This window comes from Bubalus bubalis, chromosome 12, assembly GCF_019923935.1.
Source record: "Bubalus bubalis isolate 160015118507 breed Murrah chromosome 12, NDDB_SH_1, whole genome shotgun sequence".
Lineage (NCBI taxonomy): Eukaryota > Metazoa > Chordata > Mammalia > Artiodactyla > Bovidae > Bubalus > Bubalus bubalis.
Genome location: NC_059168.1, coordinates 105,522,660 through 105,534,233, shown reverse-complemented (window position 1 = coordinate 105,534,233; position 11,574 = coordinate 105,522,660). Strand labels below are relative to the sequence as shown.

Sequence of the window (11,574 nt, the reverse complement as noted above, 5' to 3'; positions counted from 1 at the left end):
TTTCCCATGTGGATGAACTGGTCTCTGAAATGCTGGGGGTAGATTGAGACACTCCAGGCTTTTGGGTCCCAGCTCTATGTTCTGTGCACTGAAAGTCATATTCCTCCCTTCAGAAATCCTAATCCTGTTAGATATAATGAAAAACGTCAGCAAAAAGTTCAGCAAAGCCTAAGACAAGGGAAGGTTGCAGCCACAAGGCAGAGGTGGCAACTCCCAGCTCTTGTTCCTCCACACACACGCACCAATCACAGCCAGCTTTCAACGACAGCAGCAGCAAAATCACAAGGAGAAATTTAAAAGCAGGAAAGTGCTCTACCCAAAGGAACAAAATTAGTTGATAGAAACCATCCCTGAAGAATTTCAGATATCAGAATTATTAGAAAGCAACTTTAAGAGAATTGTTTAAAAATGCTAAAAGAGGCCTTCTCTGGGGGTTCAGTAGTTAAGAGTCCAGGTGCCAATGCAGGGGACATGAGTTCGATTCCTGGTCTGGGGAGATGCCAGCTTCTGAGGGTCAGCTCAGCCCACGTGCCACAACTACCGAAGCCCGTGTGCCCTAGAGCCAATGCTTTGCAACAAAAGCAGCCGTAACAAGAAGCCTGTGCACTGCAGTGAAGAGTAGCCCCTACTCACCGCAACCAGAGAAAGCCTTCACATAGCAGCAAGGACCTAGTGCAGTCAAAAAAGAAAATAACCTTTTTTAAATGCTAGAAGAGCTCAAGGAAAACATGCACATGGAAGTAAAGGAAATCCAAAATGATAAGGAAAATGAGAATAAGGGAAAATTATGAGCAGAAAGCAAAGTCTCAGACTGAAAAGCACAGTAACTAAGACTCATTAGAGGGTTCAAGAGCAGATTCAAGCCGGCAGGAGAAAGAACGAGTTGGAGTTGGTCTATGACTAGAGGAACTCGTGTTAAGAGCAGAGAAAACAACAAAGGCCAGTGAGCAGAGGCCAGAGAGCTCTGGAGTCCCATCCTAGTGGGTCCCACATGTGCCTTATGGTAGTTTCAAAGCAAAGAGAACAGGGAAAAACGAATAGTTGAAAAAATAGTTAAAAACTTACCAAATGTGATGAAAGATATGAATCTACAAATCCAAGAAGTCCAGTGACTTCCAAGAATCAAGTCAAAGAGACTCACTCCAAGACACTTTAATAATCAAATTGTTGACAGAATCTTGAAAATAGCACAAGAGAAATGACTGCTATATAAAAGCCATCTTCATATTAACAGATAACTTTTCATCAGAAAATGATAGAGATGGACTTCCCTGGTGGCCCAGTGGTTATGAATTTGACTTCCAATGCAGGGGACATGGGTTTGTTCCCTGGTCCAAGAGCTGAGATTCTGTAGCTGTAGGGGATCTCTGTGGAGAAGGCAATGGCACCCCACTCCAGTACTCTTGCCTGGTAGGCTGCAGTCCATGAGGTCGCTAAGAGTCAGACACGATTGAGCAACTTCACTTTCACTTTTCACTTTCATGCATTGGAGAAGGAAATGGCAACCCACTCCAGTGTTCTTGCCTGGAGAATCCCAGGGACGGGGAGCCTGGTGGGCTGCTGTCTACGGGGTCGCACAGAGTCGGACACGACTGAAGCAACTTAGCAGCAGCAGCAGCAGGGGATCTGTGCACAATTAAACCTGCACACCACAACTAAGACCTGCCAGAACCAAAAACAATTAATTTAAAACAGAAAACCATAAAAACCAGAAGTCAATGGCATAATTAAAGTGATGGGTGAATAGAGTTGTCAACCAGAATCGTATATCCAGCAAAATTGACCTTCAAAAATGAAGAATTTAGGGCATCACTGATTCAATGGGCATGAGTTTGAGCAAGCTCTGGGAGATGAGGAACAGGGTTAGGGGTACTTCAGCGTATGGGGTCACAGAGAGTCAGACATGACTGAGCAACTCAACAACAAAGGAATTCCCAGATAAACAATAGTTGAGGGAGTTTGTTGCCACCAGACCTGCCCTACAGGAAATACTCACGGTGTCCCTTCAGATTTAAGTGAAGGGACATTAGATAGTACCTCCAAGCCACAGGGAGAAATAAAGGTCTCGGATAAAGGCAAAACTATGGGCAAGTATAAAAACCAGCATTATATTTTTGGTTATGACTCCACTTTGTATTTACTATAGGATTTGAAAGACAAATGCATGAACAACAATTACAGATTTATGGTATTGTGCACAAATGTGTGAATATGTAGTTGGCAATGACAGCGTAATGCAGAAAGGATGGAGTTGTTTTGAAGCACAGTGTATGTATGTGATCAGAGTGACGTTGTCGTCTACTTAAGTACATTGTTATAAACTTAAGATGGTTAGTGTACTCGCCCTGGTAACCAAAGAAAATATCTGTGAGATACATACACAAGAGTCTCTAAGAAAGCTACTAAAGGTAATAAATTCAGGAAAGTTGCAGGGTATTAGATTAACAGACAAAAAATCAGCTACGTGTCTATGCACCTGCAATGAACAATTCAAAAGGAAATTAAAGAAGCAATTCCACTTTACATAGCATCTAAAAGAATGACCAAAAACAAATTTAACCAAGGGGGTGATTTAACTGTACATTGAAAACTATAAAACATTGCTGATGGAAATTAAGACCCAAGTAGGTGGAAAGATATCCCTTGTTCACGGGTAGAAAGCCTTTTTTTTTGGCTGCACCACTCAGCTTATAGGATCTTAGTTCCCCAACAGGGGATCAGACCTGGCCCCAGCAGTGAAAGTGGACAGTCCTAACCTCTGGACCACCAAGGGAGTCCTGGGAAGACTTAATTTTAAGATGTCAATACTACCCAAAGTGACCTGCAGGTTCAATGCAATCCTTATCAAAATTCCAACTTTTTTTTTTTTTTTTGCAGAAGTTGAAATGTCAATCCTCAAATTCATATGGGATTGCAAGGGGCCCTGAATAGCCAAAATAATCTTGAAAAAGAAAAAAGACACACATTTCCCAAGTTCAAGACTCCCTACCTACAAAGGCACAGTATTCAAAGCAGTGTGGTGTTTTCCTAAGGCTAGGACAGACACCTAGGTCACGGAGAACAAGAGAGAGTCGAGAAATAAACTCACAGCTATGTTGGTGTTCAGTCGCTAAGTCATGTCCAATCTTTGTGACCCCAGGAAACAACCAGGCTTCCCTGTCCGACCCTATCTCCTAGAGTTTGCTTAAACTCATGTCCATTGAGTTGATGATACCGTCCAACCATCTCATCCTCTGTTTCCCCCTTCTCCTCCTCCTTCAATCTCTGCCAGCATCAGGGTCTTTTCCAGTGAGTCAGGTGGCCAAAGTACTGGAGCTTTAGCTTTAGCATCAGTTCTTCCAATGAATATTCAGGGTTGCTTTCCTTTAGGATTGACTGGTTAGATCTCCTTGCTGTCCAAGGGACTTTCAAGAGTCTTCTCCAGCACCACAGTTTGAATGCATCGATTCTTCGGTGCTCAGCCTTTCTTATGCTCCAACTGTCACGTCCATACATGACTACTGGAAAAACCATAGCTTTGATTAGATAGACCTTTGTCAGCAAAGTGATGTCTCTGCTTTTTAATACACTATCTAATTTGTCATAGCTTTCCTTCCAAGGAGCAAGCATCTTTTAATTTCATAGCTGCAGTCACCATCTGCGGTGATTTTTGTCGTTGTTGTTCAGTTGCTCAGTTGTGTCCAGCTGTTCGCAACCCCATGGAGTACAGCACACCAAGCTTCCCTGTCTTTCTTTCACTGTCTCCTGAAGCTTGCTCAAACTCATGTCCATTAAGTCGGTGATGCCATCCAACCATCTCATCCTATTTCATCCCTTTCTCCTCCCGCCTTCAGTCTTTCCCAGCATCAGGGTCTTTTCTAGTGAGTCGGCTCTTTGCAGCAGGTGGCCAAGTACTGGTGTTTCGGCTTCAGCATCAGTCCTTCCGATGAATATTCAGGATTGATTTCCTTTAGGACTGACCTCTCCTTGCAGTCCAAGGGACTCTCAAGTCTCCTCCAACACCACAGTTCCAAAGCATCGATTCTTCGGGGCTCAGCCTTCATTATGGTCCAACTCTCACACCCATACATGACCACTGGAAAAACCACACCTTTGACTAGACCTTTGTTGACAAAGTAACGTGTCTGCTTTTTAATACGTCTTCTAGGTTTGTCATAGCAGTGATTTTGGAGTCCAAGAAAGAAAGTCTGTCACTGTTTCCATTTTCCCCCATCTGTTTGCTTGGACGTCGTCAGAATAATCTCTGTGCACGGGAGGACACTGTCCCGAGTGCACAGGCCCCACAGGACGGGGGAAGACAGTCTCCAACGACAAATCCAATAAAGGTTTAATAACCAGAATATACTTTCTAAAACCTCTAAAACTCAAGAACAAAAACTCTTGAAATTCCTCAACGAACGAAAAAACTCAAAAAAAAAAAAAACAAATTAAACAAAAAAACACAACAATGAATAAACGAAAAAGCTTTTTATGTTAAACGTGCACATTATACGTATAATCTAATACACATACAATCTAATACATGTACACGCATGTCCACACCACACGACTGCGGGCGGCGCCTAGGTCACAGCTGAGAGCGCTGAGGCCTCCCTGGGGAGCCCCCGGCCCCCCCGCCCATCGGGACATTCCTCCAAGGAAGACTTACACACGCTCACGAAGTGCCCAAAAAGGTAGCGTCACTAGTCGGGAAGATGCCAATCAAAACCACAGTGAGAGACCACTCCCACTGTGGCAATGCTACCTCCGAACAAAACAAGTGTTGGAGAGGACGCGGAGAAATTGAAACTTTTGTGCACCGCTGGTTGGAATGTAAACGGTGCAAATGCCATGGAAAACAGAGTGGAGCATCCTCAGAAGTGAAACACGGAGCTACCATGCGGCCCTACAAGCCCACTTCCAGGTGTGCCCGCCCCCAGACGGAAGCAAGGTCTTGAGGAGATCGTTGTGCACCCAAATTCACAGCAGCGTTTTAAACATAAGCGAGAGGTGGAGACAATCTGGTGTCCGCTGCTGGGTGAGTGGGTTTCACAGTGGGGTCTGTCCATGAATGGAATATGACTCATATTTACCTGGAAAAAAGGAAGGAAATCCTGACACAGGCTACATCATGCGTGAGCGCTGAAGACTTGGTGCTCAGTGAAACCAGACACAAAGATAAGTTGTGTATGATTCTACTTATATGAGGTCTCTAGAATAAGCAGACTCATAGAGACAGGACAGCAGAGGTCATCCCAGGACTGGGGAGGGCTTCCCTGGTGGCTCAGCGGTAAAGAATCCACCTGCGGTGCAGGAGACACGGATCCGACCCCTGGGTCACAAAGATCGCCTGGAGAAGGGATGGCAACCCACTCCAGTGTTCTTGCCTGGAGACTCCCATGGACAGAGGAGCCTGGCGGGCTGCCGTCCACGGGGCCTCAGAGTCAGGCGTGACTGATGAGTGCAGCATCAGCAGCCTGGGGGAGGACGAGTTGAATGAGTGAGGAGCTTCTGTGTGGGAAGATGCAAGTTTGAGAGAGAACGATGGTAGTTGACAGTATGGATGAACTTACAGCTGATATTTAAATGTGGTTGAAAGCGTATAATTTCACACACACAGATGAACGTGGCCTTAACTGCAGGTGCTGAGTGGGTCAGAGCTGAGAGCCCTGGGGCCTACTTTGGGACTCTCTGTGCATCCCAAGTGCCCACCTCTGGTTCCTGGCGGCTCTGAGGTCTGAAAGGGGCAGGGTAGGCTCTGGTAAGGGGCTGGGCCTGGCTCCAAGATCCAGAGGCTGTGGAGGGGGAATCAGGTCCCAGCTTTGTCCCCAGAGTCAGTGGCCCGGGGCAGTTGGGGAAAGGGATCTGGTCCCCCAGACGTACCTGTGTGCTCAGGGCCACAAGTCGTGGCCGGAGTCTCAGAGGAATCAGATGCTTCTCTCTGGGACTTCCTGCTGCTACCCAGGCGTGGGGGAGCCACCTGGAGCGTCTGCAGGGGGAATGCGGTGGGCCTGCGGTGGGTTGGGGTCCGGCCTCTTAGCTGACAAGAGGAGAGGCTGCCGTCCATGGGAAGGGACTCCTCCTTGAAGAGGGGGGCCTCTCAACACAGGACAGGCGCCCCTAGATGCAGGGCCGGGAGCACAGGAACAGGCCCAAGGGGACGCGGGAACAGGGCCACTTTGGCACACAGAGACAAGAGGACGGGGACACGGGGAAGCAGGGACGGGGACACAGGGGCAGGGGCACGCAGGGGCTGGGGCACAGGGGCGTGGGCACGCAGGGACGGGAACACAGGGGCGTGGTCACGCAGGGGTAGGAGCACAGGGGCGTGGGCACGCAGGGACGGGAGCACAGGGGCGTGGGCACACAGGGGTAGGAGCACAGGGGCATGGGGACGGTGGGGTAGGAGCACAGGGGCGTGGGCACGCAGGGACGGGAGCACAGGGGCATGGGGACGGGGGGTGGGGGCACAGGGGCACGAGGGAGCCAAGGGTGTGTAGGGATGGGGCTGCGGGGAAGGGACTGGGGCGGTTGTGCTGAGGCCCTGGGTGACCTCAGGGAGGCCACACCCACAGGGCGGAGCCACATGGTGGCGGCCATTGTCACCACACGGAGCCACAGCTGGGGCCTGCGCTGAGGGGGCGGGGCGGGGCACGCGCTCCCTCCCTGCCCAGCCCAAGGCCCTCTGCTTTCCGCGGCCCATCACCCACCAGGCCAGGCCTGGGCAGAGGCCGCGGGCTGGGACCGTCCCGGGAGTGGGGACAGGCCGCCCCCTCCCCTCTGCCGCCCGTGCGGGGCAACCACCCCCAACCCGCTCTGGGCCCGGCTCACAGGCCGCATCCCCAGTAGGACTGCAGTCCGCACAGCCCGGCCTGAGACCGAGAGGGCCGCCCGCTCGGCCTGGCTGGCCGCTCCAGGCCCTGGACTGGCACCAGGGCAGTGGGGGCCCTTCTGTCCTCTGGGTACCAGGGCACCAGAGAGGGGCTGGCCTGAGGGGGTGAGAGAGGGTCCTGGATCCCAGCTGGGCGTCCGAAAGAGCGGCCCCAGCTCCTGTGCGGGCTGCGCGGCCCTCGAGGTTTCTCAGGAGCTCGGCTCCTTTCTAGGGCTGCTGACCCCACCCCTCGCCCCAGGGCTCAAGAGCTGTCCTCCCGCTGAGCTCCATCTTCCTAACTTTCCCTTCCTCCCCCTCAAGGGCGGGCCTTCCCCAGCCTCACTCAGGAGACGGCAGGGCCGGGAGGGGGCTGGGCAGCAGCCGGGCGGTGGGGAGGTCACCTCCTACCCACACGCGCGTGGCATGGCGCCCGAGCTGGCGGTGGCCACGGAGGATGGGAGGCTGGGCAGGCACACCCCCGCCCCAGCACGGACCCTCGAGCCTTCAGCCCACTTCCGTGCCCCCACGGTGACTGTCTCCACGGTGACGCAGACGGAAGGGCCGGGAAGCTGGCACTGGGTGGGTAGGGAAGTGCTGCTCACAGCGCCGCCCAAGCCGTCACGTGAGGGGTTCCTCTGGTCATGTGACCCCAACCGCCTGACCCGAAGCTGCCGGGCAAAGTGAACATGAGCCCCCATCCCTGGCCGACCCTGCCCTGGGCCCTGGTTCTGCTGCTGGGGCTGCAGCCACGAGGCCTGGAGGCCAGGGGTAAGTGTGGCCCAAGGCCCCCATCCCTGCCCTGGGCCCCACTCCCCATCCCCCGCGACCCCTGCAGGCCCCCCCCACCCCCCTCAACCCGTGCCAGGCCCCCTGCACTCATCCCCGGGCTCCAACCCCCATCCCCCGCGACCCTTGCCGGGCCCCCAATCCCCGTGTCCCCTGCCTGGCTCCCTCCCATCCCCCGATACCCCTGCCTGGCTCCCTCCCATCCACCGATACCCCCACCCGGCTCCCTCCCATCACCCCCGCGACCCCTGCCAGACCCCCAATCCCCGTGCCCCCTGCCTGGCTCCCTCCCATCCACCTCGATCGGCACCCCCCACCCTGTCCCCCATGGCCCCGATGGCTCCCCCGACCCCACTGAGCATGGTGCCCTCTAGCCCACAGACCCAAGGACCCTGAGTTTCAGGAGGCCTACTTTGAGCAGCTTCTGGACCATTTCAACTTTGAGAGGTTTGGGAACAAGACCTTTCTCCAGCGGTTCCTGCTGACAGGTGAGCTGCCCCGGGAACAGCGCCCGCTGCAGGCGAGGGGGGCACCCTCCCCCACCCCTCACCCGCCTCCACCCAACAGAGAAGTTCTGGAAGAGGGGCGAGGGGCCCATATTCTTCTACACCGGCAACGAGGGGGATGTGTGGTCCTTCGCCAACAACTCAGGGTTCATCCTGGAGCTGGCAGCGCAGCAGGGGGCCCTTGTCGTCTTTGCCGAACACGTGGGTACCGGCCGGGCCGGGGGCTGTGGGGGTGTTGCTCTAGGGGCTCAGAGTCAGCGCCCCCCACCCCTGCCGCCCACCTGCTTGCAGCGTTACTACGGAAAGTCGCTGCCTTTCGGTGAGCGGTCCACATGGCGTGGGTACACGGAGCTGCTGACGGTGGAGCAGGCCCTGGCTGACTTCGCAGGGCTGCTCCGGGCGCTCCGGCAGGAGCTCGAGGCCCCCGATGCCCCGGCCATCGCCTTTGGCGGCAGGTGCGTCAGTGTCTCCTTTCTCTCCCCAGCAAGAGTACTTGGCCCTGCTCAGAACTTCTGTGGGTCTTGGACGTGTCGGGTCCTGGGGGGCACGGGGCGGGAGGCCCTGGGAAGGCAGAGGACGTGGGTGTCGGCCACACAGCCTGCACGCTGAGAGGCTGCCGAGTCTCCCTTGAAGGCGACGGGGCGCTGGGGGTGCCCCGGGCTAACTCTGCAACCGCACCAGCTACGGGGGGATGCTCAGCGCCTACCTGAGGATCAAGTACCCACACCTCGTGGCGGGGGCCCTGGCGGCCAGTGCCCCTGTGGTCTCGGCGGCAGGCCTCGGCGACCCCTACCAGTTCTTCCAGGACGTCTCCGCGGTAAGCCGAGGCCCTGGCCCCTCTCTCCCCCGGGCAGCCCCGCTGGTGGGTGCAGCCACGGCCTTCCTCCTGCAGGACTTCCAAGGCCAGAGCCCTGAGTGTGCCCGGGCTGTGCAGGATGCGTTCCGGCAGATCAGGGACTTGTTCCAGCAGGGAGGTGAGGCGGCTGCCCCCCTCCAACCAACACCATCCCGCCTCCCGATGTGGGCCCACAGCCCCCTCAGCCCTGCGTCCCCTCCCACAGCCCCCTCAGGCCCGCGTCCCCTCCCGCAGCCCCCACAGGCCCGCATCCCCCTCTCGCAGCCCCCACAGGGCCGTGTCCCCCCCAGCAGCCCCCTCAGGTCTGTGTCCCCCCACAGCCCCACACGTCGTCAGCCAGGAGTTCGGTACCTGCCAGCCCCTCTCCGGACCAAAGGACCTCACCCAGCTCTTCGGCTTCGCCCGGAACGCCTTCACCGTGCTGGCCATGATGGACTACCCGTACGCCACTGACTTTGTGGGCCACCTTCCTGCCCACCCCGTCCAGGCACGTCACCTGCCCCTGCTGCCCAGAACCTGGGGAGGGGCCCATCCACCCTGGGGTGCTCAAAGCGGGCCTGCCCCGGGGCCTTGTGCCCGCTCAGCCGTGGGACCAGGGAGGGGTGGGGTGGCGCGGCTGCTGAGGTGCTCCGTGCTCCCCCAGGTTGCCTGCAGCCGGCTGCTGAGCGAGAGCTCAAGGATCGCGGGGCTTCGCGCACTGGCCGGTGCGTCTGCCCCCCTGCCCAGACCGGTGCTGAGTGCGGGGGCCCCGAGTTGGTGGGCGGCAGCCAGGCCCCAGGAGGGCGGTGTGGGGTGGGGAGCCCCTGGGAGGAAGTGGCCACCCCCTGCGGAGCACAGCTCCAGGGCCTTCTGGAAGGCCCCCAGTGCAAAGGGCAACACACCCCGCCCCAGCCCACCCTGCTGGGAGGGGGCACGTCAGGGGGGCTGTCCCGCCGCCCTGAGCAACCCGGACGGAGCGGACAGCACAGCCCGCCCCCTGGGACCAATACCCGGTCCTCGCTGGATCCACTGGGCCCGAGAGCCCTGACCCCTGCAGGACCCCTCTAAGCAGACAGGGTGGATGTCCAGGCCCCTGGCCCCAGCAGCCCTCTCCCTCAGGGCTGGTGTACAACTCCTCCGGCATAGAGCCCTGCTACGACATCTACCTGCAGTACCAGGCCTGTGCCGACCCCACGGGCTGTGGCTTGGGCAGTGATGCCAAGGCCTGGGACTACCAGGTACGGGGCCCTGGGGGCCCGGGGCGGCCGGGTGCAGGGGGCCCGGGGCCCGGGGCGGCCGGGTGCAGGGGGCCGGGGGCCCGGGGCTGTGTGGGCCGGCCTGGTCAGTGCGGTGTCCCGCAGGCCTGCACTGAGATCAGCCTGACGTTCTCCAGCAACAACGTGTCCGACCTCTTCCCTGAGCTGCCCTTCACTGAAGCCCAGCGCCGGCAGTACTGCCTGGACACGTGGGGCGTGTGGCCACGGCAGGACTGGCTGCAGACCAGCTTTGGGGGGGGCGGTGAGGCCCACGGCAGGGGTGGGGGCGCAGTTCCTCCCACTGCACTGAGCAGGCTCCTTCCCAGGCTCCGGGACCCAGCCCCTGGGTCAGGGTGAGGGGGGCCCCCGGTCCTACCATGCTCCCTCCATCCGTTTCAGACCTCACAGCTGCCAGCAACATCATCTTCTCCAACGGAGACCTGGACCCCTGGGCGCGGGGAGGGGTGAGTTGCGCGGGAGCCCGGGCCCGCTGGCACCGCTGCCTCCTCCCGCTCCGTTGGCTCCCTGTCTCCGAGCAGATTTCATGGTCATCTCTCCTTTCTAACGAGGCCACTCTCCTCAAGCCCCTGCGGGGGCTGCATCCTACCTGCTGGGACAAGCAGGCGGTGGGCACATGCCCCTGACACAGGCTCTCCAACGACAGATCCAGAGCAACCTGAGTGCATCCGTGCTCGCCATCACCATCCATGGCGGGGCGCACCACCTGGACCTCAGGTGCGCCCGCCTGGGGAGGGGGCGCGGTGCCTGGTCGGGGCGGGCGAGGGCGGCAGGGCTCAAGGCCGGCCAGCTAAGCACCTCCCTGCCCGCCCCCAGAGGCTCCCACCCAGACGACCCTGCATCCGTGGTGGAGGCCCGCAGGCTGGAGGCCGCTCTCATCGGCAAGTGGGTGGAGGCAGCGAGGCCCACGGGGCTCCAGGGCTGAAGGCTGCCCGCCGCAGGGCCAGAGACGACCGGCTGGGGCCTGAGGCGAGGCAGGGGCAGGCGCCAGGCCCCGGGTCCTGCAGCTGGAGCCGTGCCAGGGTGGGCAGGGCCTTGTCCAAGGAGGCCCTGGACAAACACTCCTGGCCTGTCAGGTGTGTCCAGTCCTGTCCGTCCCGTCGGAGGCCCCGGGCACTGTGGCATGCTCACACCACCTCCTCAACGTGGCTGTTGAATAAAGCAGAGTCCTCAGCTCCGCGTGCTGTCCTGCGTAGGGCGTGTGGGCCTTTACCACGGCAGGAAAACCCGAGAGTCCACAACCAACGGCCGCCCCAGTGACCCCCCACCCTTCTCAGCCGTGCTCTCCATCCCCAGCTCCTGCAGTGGACCCTGCGGCCCCCA

The 11,574-nt window shown here is 57.6% G+C and overlaps 1 protein-coding gene and 1 long non-coding RNA gene across 5 annotated transcripts; one reads left to right on the top strand and one right to left on the bottom strand.

The window, feature by feature from the left end:
- Window positions 1-4,452: 4,452 nt before the first annotated feature.
- On the bottom strand, window positions 4,453-6,844 carry LOC123328676. 2 transcript variants are annotated; one of them, XR_006543678.1, is made up of 3 exons: window positions 5,863-6,844; window positions 5,553-5,716; window positions 4,453-5,456 (listed from the first exon to the last, which is right to left on the bottom strand). It is a non-coding gene; the product is annotated as an uncharacterized LOC123328676 (long non-coding RNA). The 2 variants fall into 2 exon arrangements; XR_006543677.1 differs by having other exon boundaries at window positions 4,453-5,716.
- Window positions 6,845-7,387: 543 nt separating this feature from the next.
- Window positions 7,388-11,424, top strand: DPP7 (dipeptidyl peptidase 7). Of its 3 annotated transcripts, none has more exons than XM_025262173.2 (13): window positions 7,388-7,618; window positions 8,011-8,124; window positions 8,288-8,343; window positions 8,434-8,597; window positions 8,824-8,959; window positions 9,035-9,116; window positions 9,319-9,485; window positions 9,642-9,702; window positions 10,097-10,215; window positions 10,339-10,495; window positions 10,633-10,697; window positions 10,898-10,968; window positions 11,068-11,424. In XM_025262173.2, exons 1-13 carry the CDS (start codon window positions 7,537-7,539, stop codon window positions 11,174-11,176), a joined length of 1,383 nt encoding a protein of 460 aa, XP_025117958.2. In that variant the 5' UTR covers window positions 7,388-7,536; the 3' UTR covers window positions 11,177-11,424. The 3 variants fall into 3 exon arrangements, with proteins under 3 accessions (XP_025117958.2, XP_044782503.1, XP_006062602.3); XM_006062540.3 differs by having other exon boundaries at window positions 7,449-7,618; window positions 8,204-8,343; XM_044926568.1 differs by lacking the exons at window positions 10,097-10,215; window positions 10,339-10,495 and having other exon boundaries at window positions 8,204-8,343.
- The last annotated feature ends 150 nt before the right edge of the window (window positions 11,425-11,574 follow it).

What these genes read in the sequence shown, in the direction of transcription:
- DPP7 (XM_006062540.3), top strand. Translation starts at nt 7,537, where the DNA reads ATGAGCCCCCATCCCTGGCCGACCCTGCCCTGGGCCCTGGTTCTGCTG. An exon ending in GGACTTGTTCCAGCAGGGAG is followed by an intron (nt 9,117 to 9,318) that starts GTGAGGCGGCTG and finishes GTCCCCCCACAG; the next exon opens with CCCCACACGTCGTCAGCCAG. An exon ending in GCGCACCACCTGGACCTCAG is followed by an intron (nt 10,969 to 11,067) that starts GTGCGCCCGCCT and finishes GCCCGCCCCCAG; the next exon opens with AGGCTCCCACCCAGACGACC.